The sequence below is a fragment of the Dasypus novemcinctus genome, chromosome X, assembly GCF_030445035.2.
Source record: "Dasypus novemcinctus isolate mDasNov1 chromosome X, mDasNov1.1.hap2, whole genome shotgun sequence".
Lineage (NCBI taxonomy): Eukaryota > Metazoa > Chordata > Mammalia > Cingulata > Dasypodidae > Dasypus > Dasypus novemcinctus.
Genome location: NC_080704.1, coordinates 178817484 through 178832284, shown reverse-complemented (window position 1 = coordinate 178832284; position 14801 = coordinate 178817484). Strand labels below are relative to the sequence as shown.

The 14801-nt window shown below is 55.9% G+C and overlaps 1 protein-coding gene and 1 long non-coding RNA gene across 2 annotated transcripts; one reads left to right on the top strand and one right to left on the bottom strand.

The window, feature by feature from the left end:
• Positions 1-325: 325 nt before the first annotated feature.
• Positions 326-7446, bottom strand: LOC131277098 (uncharacterized). Its single transcript, XR_009184306.2, has 2 exons — positions 7321-7446; positions 326-4213 (listed from the first exon to the last, which is right to left on the bottom strand). It is a non-coding gene; the product is annotated as an uncharacterized lncRNA (long non-coding RNA).
• A 198-nt stretch (positions 7447-7644) lies between these two features.
• On the top strand, positions 7645-14552 carry ATP6AP1 (ATPase H+ transporting accessory protein 1). Its single transcript, XM_004482870.5, has 10 exons — positions 7645-7832; positions 8032-8158; positions 10235-10309; positions 10605-10798; positions 11324-11364; positions 12065-12150; positions 12573-12808; positions 13418-13465; positions 13550-13781; positions 13881-14552. Exons 1-10 carry the CDS (start codon positions 7681-7683, stop codon positions 14088-14090), a joined length of 1401 nt encoding a protein of 466 aa, XP_004482927.1. The 5' UTR covers positions 7645-7680; the 3' UTR covers positions 14091-14552.
• Positions 14553-14801: the final 249 nt, after the last annotated feature.

Below are 14801 nucleotides of genomic sequence, written 5' to 3'. Positions count from 1 at the left end.
AAATAAAGTTAAAAAAGCAAAAAAAAAATTCCACAGCCTTTTTTTTTTTTCAGAAATGGAAAAGCCAGTCCTCAAATGCATATGGAATTGAAGGGGCCTGAATAGCTGAGACAATATTGTAAAAGAACAAAGTTAAAGGAGTCGCAATTCCCTATTTTAAAACTTACTACAATGCCACAGGGATCAAAAAAGTGTGGTAGTGGCCCAAGGACAGACAAAAAGACATACAGACCAATGGACTAGAATTGAGATCCCCGAAACAAACAAATACATCGATGGCTGATGGATTTTGTTTACAAATAAAAAAAAATACATCGATGGCTGATTTTTTTTTTTTTACAAATAAAAAGTTTTATTTACAAACCAGACAATCCAAAGTGTACAAGCTCTCAGTATTATCACAGAGTTGTCCATTCACCATCACAATCAATTTTAGAGTTGATTTCATGGCTTCAAAAAGAAAAATCCCATATCCCTTATTCCGCTCCCCCCACCCCACCCCATTACTGGCACCTAGCATTGCTATGGGACCTGTGATGGTTGGGTCCTTGTGTGCTACATGAGAAACCAGCAAGGCTTTTTTGTGAGATCTGTATGAACAGACGTACTGCCAGTTTGGACTAAAAGGGACAGAAAAGGGAGAGATTGAAGAAAAAAGGACTTCCAGGCAGAACCATGGAAGCTGAGGTCTGGACAAAAGACGTCTTCTCCGGCCAAGAGAGGACCCCACCCACGTGTATGGAAAGGGTGCGTCTGTGCTGGAGCTTGAAGGGGCGAGCCACCTGCTCCGTCATTCAGGAAGGGTGCTGTCACTCTAGGCTTCAGAGGGTGGAACACATTCCCCGGGGACCGGGGAGACTCTGGCCACCATCCCACTGCTTTGAGAGAGTGATGAGTTTTAAAAAGGGTGCCCAAACCACTCAGTGGTGGAAAGAACGGTCTTCTCAACAAATGGCACTGGGACAACTAGAGGTCCACAGGCAAAAAACCAGAGCTGGAGCCTACCTCTCGCCATAACCAAAAATCATCTCAAAGTGGATCGAAGATACAAATGTGAGGGTTAAAACCATAAAAACTCTTAGAGAAAAACACAAGGGAAAAATCGTAAAGAAGTTTGAGTTTGGAAATGGATTTTTATATATGACGCCTGACGCACGAGCAACAAAAGAAAAAAAAATAGATACATTAGACATTATTTAAATTACAAACTTTGGAGTGTCAAAGGACATTCTCAAGAGAGTGAAGTGACATCCCACAGAATGGGAGAAGAGAGTGGCAAATCATATATCTGGTAGAGTCTGGTATCCAGAATACATAAAGAACTTTTTTTTCAAATGGGCAGTAGACTTTACCAAACATGTATGAAGAGCCAACAAGCACATGAAAAGATGCTCACCACCACTAGTCTTCAAGGAAATGCAAATTGAAACCACAAGACACATTTCCAATGGCTAGAATGGAAAATACTGAACACACCAAACGTTGGCAGGGATGTAGAACAATTACATAAAGGACTCTTATATCTTACGGCTCAACGACAAAAAGACAAGCCACCCAATGTTAACATGGACCAATGACTTAACAGCTGTTTCTCCAAAGAAAAGCTACAAATGGCCAACAAGTCTATGAAAAAATGCTCGACAGCACTAGGTATCAGGGAAATGCAAATCAAAACCGCAAGGAGAGACCATTCCACACCCACCAGGATGGCTATAATTAAAAAGAAAACAGGGAAAATAAGTTTTGGCGAGGATGGAGAGAAATTGCAACCCCTGAACGTGGCTGGGGATGTAAAATGGGGCGGGGCAGCCGCGGTGGAAAACAGGTTTGCGGTTCCGGAAAAAGTTGAAAGTAGAATCACCATATGACCCAGCCACTCCACTTCTAGGTATATACCCAAGTGAACCGAAAACAGGGACTAGAACAAATACTCGTACACACAGCTCCACAGCTGCACTGGTCACAAGAGCCAAAATATCTAGCAACAGATGAATGGATCAACACATAGCGGTCTAGCCATTGAATGAATATTATTCAGCCACAAAAGGAACGAAGTCCCGATACAGGCGACAACAGGGCTGACCCTCGAAAACATTATGCTGAGTGAAAGCAGCCAGACAAAAGGCCACACGTTGTACGAGGCCATTTTCAGGAAATACACAGAGAATTAAATCCATAGAAACGGAAAGCAGATTGGGGTTTGCCAGGGCTGGGGGGAGGGGGGCCCGGTGGGGACGGAGTTTTATTTGGGGTGATGATAACTGTTCTGGAACTCGAGAGAGGGGGTGGTTGCCCAGCACTGTGAATGTTCTAGATGCCACTGAATTGTTGACTTTGAAGTGATTCATTTCTGGTTCCATGAACTTCATTGCAATTAAAATAAAGAAAAAGAGGAAAAAGAAACCAAATAATTAGGCATAAAATCTAGTACATCAATATTAATATCAGATAACGTGAATATCAAATTTTCCAATAAGTAATAGATGGGTATATTAAGCAATTGCATGTTTCATGCCCAAACACGTTCTTTAGTTGCAGAGATCCTGGTATTTAAATAAATGTAGACATATGATACAATGGAATACTATGCTGCACTAAGAAGAAATGAAGTTGGGGCACATATAACATGGATGAATCTTGAAGACATGTTAAGTGAAGTAAGCCAGACACAAAAGGACAAATATTGAACGGTCTCATGAATACGAACTGAATACGAAGAATTAATGCATGGAGTTAAAACCTAGAGAGTATAGGTTATCAGGAGATAAGAGGAGGGCTGAGAAGGACTACTAATGCTTAATATAGAGAGGTTTTAATTAATTTGACTGTAGAAGTGGAAATGGGTAGAGTTGATGGTAACACACAGTGAATAACTGCTGGTTTACAAATGGCAATGTGGCTAAAAAAGGTAGTCTAGGGATGTAAATGTCATTTGAAAGAAAGCTAAAGAATAATCCAGGGACTGAGTAGCACAGTAAACCCAGAGGCAGATGAGAAGCGCAGTCGCTGGTACAGATGCAAGTGTCCTTTGTGAGCTAGAGCAGATGTATGTCACAGTTGCAGGGTGGTGGGAATGTGGAGAAGCACAGGAAAACTACAATTGGTGTGACCTTTGAACTGTGGTGAATACTGCAATAGTCTTGCCTCGATGCTAAAGATGTACTGTGTTGTGGGGTAGGGAAAAAGGTGTGCCAAATGTATGCTATGGACCATGGTAGGCGGTAAGAGGCTGAGGATATCTCATCATCTGTAAGAAATGTTCCACCACGGCGCGGTGTGTTGGTGAAGGGCTGTGGTACGGGAATTCTACGCACGTGCATGACTGTTTTGTAAGTTCACAACTTCTGTCATAAAAATATATTTTAAAAAGTAACAACAGGGTGGGCTGGGGGAAAAATACACCAAATGTAAGACATGGACTAGAGTTAGTAATATTTTGACCATGTTCTTTCATAATTTGTTAAGAAACGTTTCACAACAATGCAAGGTGTTGGTGGTGGGGTGATAGATGGGACCCCTGCATGATGTTACATGTTTGTTTGGTAAGTTCACAGCTTTTACTGTACATTTACTGTATATGTATGTTCACATATGAATGATATACATCAACAAAACAAAAAAATAAATGTAGACAGGAAAAAATAAAGGAGTCAATTTACAGGAAATATCCACTACGGGCACACATTGTTTTATGGCACTTTGCTTTATTGTGCTTCCTGACTGCTTTTTTTCCCTTTCCTCTTTTTTAACAATTGAAGGTTTGTGGTGGCCTTGCATCCAGCAAGTCTATCAGTGCCGTTTTTCCAAGAGCCTGTGCTCACTTCTTGTCTCTGGGTCACATTTTTATTAAGGTCTGCACACTTTTCCAGATGTAAACACATGACATTTTTATATGCACTGGGAAACCAAAAAATTCGCGTGGCTCGCTGCACTGCAGTCTTGGCTTTCTTGTGCTGGTCTGGAACCGAACCCCCAATTAGCTCTGAGGCAGACCCGTGTAGGTAAATTCACAGACACAGAGAGCAGAAGGGTGGCTGCCGGGGGCTGGGGCGAGGAGAGGGGGCTGGCGGGTGACTGCTGCTGGGGCCGGGGTTCCCCTTCGGCACTCTGAACATACAGTGCTTCGGAGGTTGCTAAAGGCGGTGGTTGCACAACCCCGTGAATGTACTAAATGCCACTTCCGAATGCTTCATCTTATGCTATGTGAATTTCACTGCAATAAAAAAATGAACAACAACAGTGAAACCCAAGAAGTCCTGGTCCCCTCGGCATCCTCGCAGTTGCCTGACGTCCTTCTATAGCCCAGGTGCGGCCCGCCCCTGCCCCCTCTGGTCGCACACCCTGCCCACCTGCCTCTCTCCCCTCTGGCAAGGACACATGGGAAACAAGTTGGCTATCTCACCTCCCCGTTGAAAAAGGGATAAATGCTTCATGTTTACGTTCTGATTTGGACACATCATAAAGCACACAAATAGCGACACCAGCCATAACCCCGCCATGCTTTAAAAGTACATGAAAGACACAAGATGAAATAAAATACAAATTAAAACAAAAGTAAAATTAAATAAAGTAAAAAGCATAAGAAAGACCAAAAGTGTTTCTAACACACCATCCTATCCTACCTTTCAGAGGGACGCACTGTTCACCGCCTGTTACAGATGCTTCCAGATTTTCCACACATAAACCCATGTGCATTCCTACAAACATATGGACCTTTTTTCTCTTCTTTTTACAAACACAGGATCCTGTGATATATGATTCTGTGCAACATGACCGTTTTTCATTTGACCTAGCATGGACATCTGCCCAGGTCAATAATTCAGAGCTCCCTCCTTGGCATAGAACCTGTGATGGTTAATTTCATGTCTGCTTGGCTGGGTTATGCTTTCCTGAATGTAGCTGTGGAGAGGGGTCCTTCATCTTTTTTGTTTCACGGACCCCTTTGCAGAATGGGTGGAGCCATGCAACAACTGTAATATGATATGAAATGAACACTGTTGTAATTTATTACATACACTCCTAAGTGAATGAAAGTCTAGATTTCAGTTAGAGGTCAGAGAAAATAAACATAATAAGCTGATCTTTTTCAACTCAACCTCGCTGACCCCCTGAAATCTTTCCCCTCATTAAGAATCCCTGCTGTGGAAGGATTTTTGTAGATGGGGTTGGCATCTACAATCAGTTGACCTGAAGTCAAGGAAATATGCAAAGAACAGAGGGTTCCGAGCACAAGAAGGAATTCTGCCCTGATACGACACTCTACTCCTTCCTGGGTTTCCAGCCTAAAGAATTCAGACTTGAGACTTTTTTTTTAAAAGGAAGTACTGGGGACTGAACCCAGGACGTTGTATGTGGGAAGCAGGTGCTCAATCACTGAGCTACGTCTGCTCCCCAATGAGAGTTGGTTTTTTCGTTGGTTGGTTTTTAGGAGGTACTAGGGATTGAACCTGGGACCTCGTACATGGCAAACAGGCAGTAAGCCGCTGGGGCTACATCCACTCCCTTGGACTTAAGGCAACGCTTTCAGGAGCCTCTCCAGGCTCGGGCCTGCCCTATGGAATTTGGACTCACCAGGCCCCACCATTGTGTGAGCCAATTACTTACAATAAATCTCTTTTGCTGATTATAGATATTAAATTAGATTATTTCTCTCTGTACCCTTCTATCCTGCTGGTTCTGTTTCTCTGGAGAAAGCTGACTGGTAACAGCAGCTCACTGTCTTGGTGAACCCATAATCAGGGTCAGAGCCCTCCCACAGCTTCTGGGGATAAAGGAAAGCTCCAGAGCAAACCTTTTGCCTCCGCTCGGGCCCTGTTGGACACTGCTCGCTGGAGGTTCCAGAAGCACCCCAACTTTAATGTGTCCCCACCCAAATTCATCTCCAGGTCTCCAAGTCAGAGTGACCTAAGAGCCACCGGGGACCACTCTGTCTTCCTCGACCAGATCCTGTCAAGCCCGCTTCCTCTCTCCAGCACCACTGCCATCGTCCTAGTCCCAGACACACCAGTGACAACCATCGCTACCATCTCACAACCCGTTTCCATTGATAGGCTAGGCTCTTAGCCACATGGGGCTCAGGTGAGACGACAGGTCTGGGCTGGAAGGCATGGTGGCGTCTGCATCTAGCCCCACCTCCCCTACTGGGCTTCCTGTGTTACCAGGGCTGGAAAAGAAGGCCCTACTTCCCCGCAGGCTTGCATCTGGGGCTCTGGATGCAGACTCAATGCCGGCCCCGTGAGCTGCTCGGCCCCAGGGCCGCTGCGTCTCTTCAGCCGCCCTCTGCTCAAGTCACCTGCGTCCTGATGGCAGGGAGGCAGGCGTGACAGCAGTGGGGGCTGGATCCCATCACATGTGCCCAGGGTTTTGCAACTACAAGCAGTGGCGCAATGGACAGCTTTACAAGGTAGTCCTGTTCTCAGGTGAATATTTCTGTGGGATGGATCCTGAAGAACGAAACCGCTCGGTTAAAGGTCACAGACATTTTCTATTTTGTTAGATGTTGCCAAATCGCCCCACTAAAAGGCTGAACTAATTGATTGTCTCCCCGCTGTGGAGAAGGACCCGATTTCTCATATCTTTGCCAACGCTGGGTATTGCCCATGCTTCTTCTCTCGACATTTTTCATTACGAAAAATTTCAAAATATAGCAAGCTTGGAAAAGTTTTACACTGAATCCCCACGTACTCACCCCTAGATTCTGCCATTAACACTTTACTGTCTATGCTTTACATCACACCTGACTCAGTACCCAGGCCTCCCTCTCTGCAGTTATTGTTGGTGCATTTCAAAATAGGTTGCAGACATCCCCACTTCCTCCCACCTAAATCAGCGTGCACATCCTGATTTGATTCCGATGATTATTTTTTTAAGTTTGCTTTTAACTTTCGGGAACCGGAGAAGCCCAAGACGGCACAGAGCAGGAGGCAAGCCTGCCAAGTCGTCTGAGGCTGACCCTCCCACCTTCTGACTTGCTGTCCCTCGGCTCTTTCCTTCCTGCCAGGCAAACTTCGAGAAAGAACCACCCTCCGTCCTGCCTCCACTTCCTCGCGGGGAACTGCTCTTGCCAAAGTCGCCTGCGGTTGCTCAGTCCGCGTCTTCCGTTCTCGTCCTGCCCGCCCAGCCCCTTCGACGCTGACTTCGATTCTCCCGGTGTCCTCCCGGAAACCACGCGTCGCCCTGGGGCTGCTCCTCCCCCGCTGTGGCAGTCCCCGCCACCTCTCGGTTCCGGACCCTCGTCCGTGCCGCCCCGCGTCCGCGCCGCCCCGGGGCGCCGGCCTGGGCCCTCGGCTCGCTCCACCCCGAGCGGCCACCTTCTCTCACCTGTACTGTTCCCGACCGGGCCCTGCCGCCGCAGAAAAGAGGAGAACGGGGAGGGCCATGCGGGCCCCGCCCCGGCCCGTCGGCTCCGGCCCCAGCCCGCCCCGGCGACGGTGGGAGCCGGCGGCCCGGCCCCGCCCTCTTTCCCACTCGGAGCTTGCGCGCCGGGAGACACGTCCAGCCAACCAGGGAAGAGGGGCGGGCGGGAGTGGCGGGCGCTGCGTCCAATCATCCGCGGCGCTGGCGGGCAGGCCGGCGCCCGGGCCAATGGCGGCGCGGGGCGGGGCCCGGGCGGGGGCGGTGGTCACCTGACCTGCGGCGGCGGCGGCGGCGGCGGCGGCCGAGGTGGTAGAGGCTGAGGCGATGATGGCGGCGGCGGCGGCGGCGGCTCGTCGGGGGCGGGCGAGGACGCGGCGGGCCCCGGCGCTCTGGCGGCTGCCCTGGCTGGCGCTGATGCTGGCGGCGGCGGCGGCGGCGGAGCAGCAGGTGCCGCTGGTGCTGTGGTCGAGTGACCGGTGAGCGGGGCGGGCGGCGGAGAGGGGAGAGGGGGCTGCCCCTTGCCCGGGGGCCCGCCGCGCGTCCGCCGGGGTCTGGGCGCCTGCTCGGCTCGTCGAGCTGTGGGTCCCAGGCTTCGGGCAGGGAGCCGGGGGGCCCGGCCTGCGGCTCTCAAGCCACGCGCCCCGGCCTGACAGCGCCTCGTCTGATCCGCGTTAGGGACCTGTGGGCGCCTGCGGCCGACGCTCACGAGGGCCACATCACCAGCGACATGCAGCTCTCTACCTACTTAGACCCCGCCCTGGAGCTGGGTCCCCGGAACGTGCTCCTCTTCCTGCAGGACAAGGTGCGCCTGCCCCAGCCCGTTCGCCCTCTCCCTCCGTCACCGGGAGGCAGGCAGGCCCCATTCCTCCACGCCGCCCTCCCTCACCCCGGTCCCCAGGGGAAGCTTCAGTGACCTTGTCCCAACCGTGGGGAGGTGTGGCCCATCTCTTTGGAAGGCCTGTGGGAGAAGCTGCAGTGGGAACTGTGGGAGCCAGCAGGGGAAATGGCACTCACTTGATTGGGAGAAGGAAGAGGTCGCATTCTAAGCACCAAGCATTTTAGATACGCTGTTTGACTGCTCTAGTAGGGTGGGGGTTATTGGCCCCGTGTTACAGTTGAGCAAACTGATGCCCAAGGAGAGGATGTGACTTGCCCAAGGTCACACAGCTAATGGGTGGCTGACTTGTGATGGGGATAATCGAAAAACGATCACTTACTGAGCGCCCTGTATGCGCTGGGCTAGGCTGATACCATGAACTTGGCTTTACTGCCGATGGACCTAAGGTTCCTAGCGGTGCAACGAAATTCTGCGGTCTTGTGGACACCAGAATTGGTTCCAGCCAGAATCTGTCAGACCCCACCAGTTCATGCCCAGAAGCAGCCTGCTGTTTTCCCTCCGGTTCAGGCCTTTCTGCACCCAAAGGAGGCATGCGGACCACGAGAGGGCTCTGGGGCCGCATAGAGTTGGAGTTTGGGAGGCTGTGGCAGTGCAGCCCCTTTCTTTCGCTGTGGGTGTCCCTGACTGGCTTCTTCCCCTGGGGACCCCACTCAGTTACTCTCTGGGTGGGCGGTAGGAGGTGGTGACGGTCTGCTGGCCTGCAGCCCTCCCACGAGGTGGGAAATGCTGCAGTCACGCTTGAACTCAGCCTTTGGAAGTAATCCAAAGTGAAATCCTCTTGATGAACGCCACTTTCTGCATCTGTAAACAAAAAAGCCTACTTCAAAGCGCTGTGAGGAGTAATTCTTACAATGCGGGGAAAGCACGCAGCAGAGTCCTCTGTTGTATGGCATTCCTTCATTCATTCACTTGCCAGGCTAACTCAAGACTCTTTAAAGGTGGTTGTGATGGCTGCAGGGGATAGCTGAGCAAAAACCAAAATGAAGTGAGGGCAGGAGCCACGTGGCTATGTGGGAAGGGTGTTCCAGGCTGAGGGACTGGCAGGTGCAAAGGCCCCCGGCAAGGATGCTCTTGGGGAGCTCGAGGAAGAGCTAGTGTGGCTGGAGCGTAGTGTGCGAGAAGTGGTAGGAGCGGAGGTAGGGCCTTTGAGGCCACGGAGGAAAGGGGGCTGGCTGTCCTTCTCAGTGAAAGCCTTAGCTCTAGCAGGGAGCTGCATGATCTCTTGATGACAGAAGGCGCGGGGACGCGGCGGCTGCTCTCTCTCTCACACATCTTGGCGCCCCCTGGCCTTCAGAAGGAGAGCCAAGGTGGCCAAACAGGGTCCACATTCCTGCCTAGAAGGGAGGGAGGCGGGCAGGTTTGTATACTAAACAGGGAGGCCAGGGAAGCTGATGACGGGGGAGCTGAAGGACAGCTAGGTTGTGGAGGAGAAGGGATGGGGTTGGGGCTACTGCGGCCTGGGAGGCGCGAAAGACTTCAGGGCTTCCTCCAGGATGCACGCGGCTCTACCCACTGCAGCCGACACGCGGGCTCTCCTGCTCCCAGAGTCAGCCCCAGTGACTGTCCTTGGCTGCCCCTCCCTGCCCCCTCCCCAGCTTCCCTCTTCCCCTCTCTGGTTCCTCTTGTCCAGATGTGAGGCGGCTGACTCTTCCTCCTGAGATTACTACAAGTCAGCTGCCCGCAGGCTTCCCACAACCCGTGACAGCCTTCCCTGTCTTCTCACCCTCCCGCAGAGGGCTGGGGGGAAGACAGAGAGCTTTCCACCCCCCACCGCCACGCCTCACCAAACACACCCGTGCTCCGTGCCCCGGCTTGGCTTGACCGGGCCAAATCCAGCTCCAAAGGAGATTCTGCTGGGCCTGAGAATCCCCCGGGGAAGCTGTGTGCTCCTGGCCTCGGCCCTGGCCCTGCCCCTGCCCCCGCAGTGGTCCCCCACTCGTGCCCAACCTCATAGGCCGTCTTCCCCTGCTTGCCTATTAGCTGAGCATTGAGGATTTCACGGCCTACGGCGGTGTGTTTGGAAACAAGCAGGACAGCGCCTTTTCTAACCTGGAGGTGAGAGTCCTTTCCTAGCCGCGTGGCACCCCCTTCCCTAGCGCAGCAAGAACTAACCTTTAGGGGTCGCTGGCTCGGCAGGTGGAAAGGTCTGGGGGCTGGGTGTCGGGTGGGGGTGTGGGGTGCTTCTTTCTGCCCTGGAATAAGACTCCCGCCTGGGCGTGGCTTGCCAGAGGAGAGCTGTTGGAGAGCCTTTGGGGGTAAGCTGCTGGTGACAGCATGCAGCCAACGGCAAGGCTGACCCAGACGCCTGGACCTGTGCCAACTCAGCCTCTTCATCTCTGCCCTCTCCCAGAATGCCCTGGACACGGCCCCCTCCTCGCTGGTGCTTCCTGCGGTCGACTGGTATGCGGTCAGCACCCTGACCACTTACCTGCAGGAGAAGCTCGGGGCCAGCCCCCTGCACGTGGACTTGGCCACCCTGCGGGAGCTAAAACTCAACGCCAGCCTCCCCGCCCTGCTGCTCATCCGTCTGCCCTACACAGCCAGGTGCGGCCCTGCCATGCCTCTTGGGCCGTGGCGTGGCCAGGCCAGGGGCCCTGGGCTTTCCCAGCAGGGGCCCTTTGCGCTCAGAAGGCTTGAAGGGCCGCCTGCTGTGCCACCACTTAGGAGTGGAACCTGGCCCCAAGCTGGACCTGTCAGGGCTCCAGATGACAAGGCAGGCGGGGCTCCTGCTGGGGGCAGCCTCTCGGCCAGGAGCTGCTAGCAGAGCAGGTGGCGGGGGCTTGAGCTGCACTGGGAAGCCCGGGGAGGTGGAGGAAAGGGGTTCCAGGCGGGGGTGGGGGCAGGGGAGGGGGAGGTGAGCAGGCTCCCTCCTGGGTGCGGGAGAAGCAGCTAGCTGGAGTGTGCAGGCTCTGCAATGGGGACACTGGAGTGGAGGCTGCCAAGAGGAGGAGAGGCGGGAGCGGCAGGAGGGGCGGGCCCGGGGTCGGGCAGGGCTCGGGAAGGCAGGCTCTTTGGACCCGGGGCCAGGCCTGTCCCCAGGGGGGGCTCTAACTGTTGTCTGTTTGATAGCTCGGGCCTGATGGCTCCAAAGGAAGTCCTCACAGGCAATGGTGAGTAGCACTGGGGACAGGTACCCCTCTTCTGATCTTCGTCCAGCCTTGGACCTGGCTGGTAGCGGGACTGCCCTGAGCCGGCTGGAAGGGACGGCCTGGCAGCGCCTCCTCACGCCTGCTGGGAGCCCAGCCTGCTCTCCTCTCCGGCTGCTCTCAGGGCCCTCGTGGGGCTCCCGGGCCTCCCGGGCCTCCAGCTGCGCTCTGCTTGGAGGGATCACGACGCCCAGGAGCCTCTGTGGGCAGATGGAATGCTGGGGCTCGGTCTTTAATAGACCAGAAACATCTCGGAATCTAATTTCCCGTACACGTGGACTCTCATTCCACCGAGCGACGGCCCAGCGCTAGGGAGTTGATGCCTGAGGCCACAGTAGTCCCGGGGGAGGCCAGAGGGGGCCTGGGAAACAGCTGCCACCGGCAGGGATCGTGGGTGACTGCTGAGAACGTCGCGTGCCTGGGCTCCCTGCAGGGGTTTCGGTCTCTCCCCACGGATGACAGGCCAGTTGCAGGGTTGGCGTGTGGGGAGGTTTCACCGCCACCCCGGTGACCACCTGACAGCACATGTCCTCTGCTGTGAGGCGGCCAAGGGACGTCGCGTTACCTCTGCTGCTGGGAACTCTGCGTCAGGCCGGGTGGTAGGGGAGGTGGCCCTTAGAGCAGGCACCAGTGACCTGGTCCTTCCGCTCTTGCCCCTTCTCAGATGAGGTCATCGGGCAGGTGCTGAGCACGCTGCAGCTGGAAGACGTCCCCTACACGGCTGCCCTCACGGCAGTCCGCCCTTCCCGGGTACGTGCCTTCCCCCGAGGGGGGAGCCTGCCCGGCCGCAGGCCCACAGGCAGGGCACCCCGGGAGCTTGGGGCAAAGGCTCTGTGCGGGGCGCCTCAGTGGGGGGCAAGGCGAGGAGGAAGTTCAACTCCTGCTTCCTCCCACACCAGTGGGTTTTTAAAAAAACTTTATTGTATTTTTTTATTCCCCCCTCATTTTTTTTTAAGCAAATTGTTTTTACAGCCAGTGGGTTTTAATCTGGCCCCTGTTGAGTTAGCATGCTCTGAAAATGAACAGAGTGCCTCGTAAGTTTGGGGGGTGAGCGATCCGAGCCAGGCTTCGGGGTGCAGCTTCCTGGAGGAGGGCCTTTCAGGCGGCTGGGAGAGTCGGGTCGGGGCTGGGCGCCAGGCTGTTGAGAGGAGGCCCGCTGGGTGTTTCCGCAGGTGGCCCGGGATGTGGCCGTGGTGTCTGGGGGGCTCGGTCGGCAGCTGCTACAAAAGCCGACCGAGCCGGAGGTCATCAAGTCCCCGGTGAGCTACAACGACACAGCGCCCCGGATCATGTTCTGGGCCCAGAACTTCTCGGTGGCGTACAGGGGCCGGTGGGAGGACCTGACTGACATCACCTTCGGCCAGGATCTCAACCTGACCGGCTCCTTCTGGAATCACAGCATGGCCGGGTGAGGGGACTCTGGCTGCGCGGAGCCCTGCCGTTGGAGGCGGCGGGGGGCGCGGGCGCAGGCCTGGCGGGGCTTCCCGGTCCCCGGTTTGGGTCTCTGTCTTCAGTGATTGCTGTCTCCTCGGAAGCCTGTGCTTCCCTCTCGAGCAGGAACCTCCTGGGCGCAACACGGGCCAGTACCAGGCCAGCACCTTAGGGCAGTTTTGGGTCTCATGCACCCTTCCTATGTGGGCGCAGAGGCCGCTACTCTTCCATTTGCTTTCATCCGCTCCACCCCCACCCCCCCAAACTGAACGCAGGCACCTCAGCAGCCCCAAGGTGGAGCTGAGGGTAGGAGGATGGGGTCGGGGGGCTCGGGGGGGCTCAGGGTGCGTGGAGGAAAGAGCGCGAAGCTAGAGTCAGGAGACCTGGGGCTTGGCTCCCCGGGTGGTCCTGGCTCCCAGCTCTCTCCCTGCCTTGGAACGGGACTGGGGAGAAAGTGTCTCTGTGCCTCAGTTTTCCTGTCTGTCAAATGGGGAGAACCTGACCTTCCAGGCTGATTCTGAGGCCCTGGGGGGGCAGCTGAGAGACGGTCCCCTGAGCCTGCCCCCATGCCCTCGCCTCACCGCAGGCTCGCACTGACCTACGAACAGCTCTTCGGTGCCACGGTGACCTTCAAGTGAGTCCCGGGGCGCCGGTGGCGTGGGGGGGGGGCAGGCGGGGCGCCAGCCTCAGCTCGCCTGACGCCGGTCACCCCCGCCAGGTTCATCCTGGCCAACCGCTACTACCCGGTGTCCGCCCGCCACTGGTTCACCCTGGAGCGCCTCGAGATCCACAGCAACGGCTCGGTGGCGGCCTTCAACGCCTCGCAGGTCACGGGGCCCAGCATCTACTCCTTCCACTGCGAGTACGTCAGCAGCCGCAGCTGCGAGGGCAGCCTCCTGGTGCCCCGCGCTCAGCCCTCGCTCTGGCAGCTGACTTTCCACAACTTCCAGGTGCGGAGCAGGCCGGGGAGTGAGAGGGCGCGGCGGGGAGCAGGGCCCGGGCGGCGGGGAGCGGGGCCCGGCCGCCGCCTGACTGTCTCCCCGCCCCAGATCCAGGCCTTCAACCTGACGGGCGAGCGCTTCTCCTACGCCAGCGACTGCGCGGGCTTCTTCTCGCCGGGCATCTGGATGGGGCTGCTCACGTCGCTCTTCATGCTGCTGGTGTTCACCTACGGCCTGCACATGGTGCTTAGCCTGAAGACCATGGACCGCTTCGACGACCACAAGGGCCCCTCCATCTCCCTCACCCAGATCGTCTGAGCGCCCGCGCCCGGGCACCCCGGCCCTCCCGCCTCTCCCCACCAGCTGTCCTGTCCTGCGTAGCTTAGACCGCCTCCGCGTCCCCTCACGGCCCAGGGGAGGGGACGCCCTGCTCCTGCCCCTTTTCTCCTTATTTATTCCCGGCCCGCCCCAGCACCTTTTTGCTGTTGATAGTGCTTTGGTGTCTCAGATGCTCCCTCCCCTGGCTGTGCGGGACCCCTTGGTGTGGGGGGCCGTGCCCCTAAGCCGTTTGTCCCGCCCGCCAGTCGTTCTAGGATACATTTTTGGCGACGTGCTCAAAACAAGCAGCACGCTGGGGGTTCTCTCCCGGGGGCCTCGGAAGGAAGGGCCCCCGCGGCCGGCGGCTCAGGCGTCCCCGCCGCCTCCCTGGCCGGGCCCCCCCAGGGCTGCCGCGGCTCTCAGTTGTCTTCTTGCTAATAAAATAAAGACAGGTCGCCACGCTCTGGGCCTCCGGCTCTTCGTTTTCCCCGGCGGGCGGGCCCCGGGTGTCGGCAGCCGCGCCGCCGGGGTGGGGGGCGGCCCGCGGGCTGGCGCGGGGGGGGGGGGGGGGGCCCGAGTCGCCGGGGTGGGGGGGCGGGCGGCGGCCGCCGCGGGAGCGTGGCTGCACGACCAACCGCCCGCCCCCCACGGCGGGCCGCCGCAGCAGCGCGCGCCCGCGGCCACGCGCCAGCCTCCCGGGGGGCGGGGCGG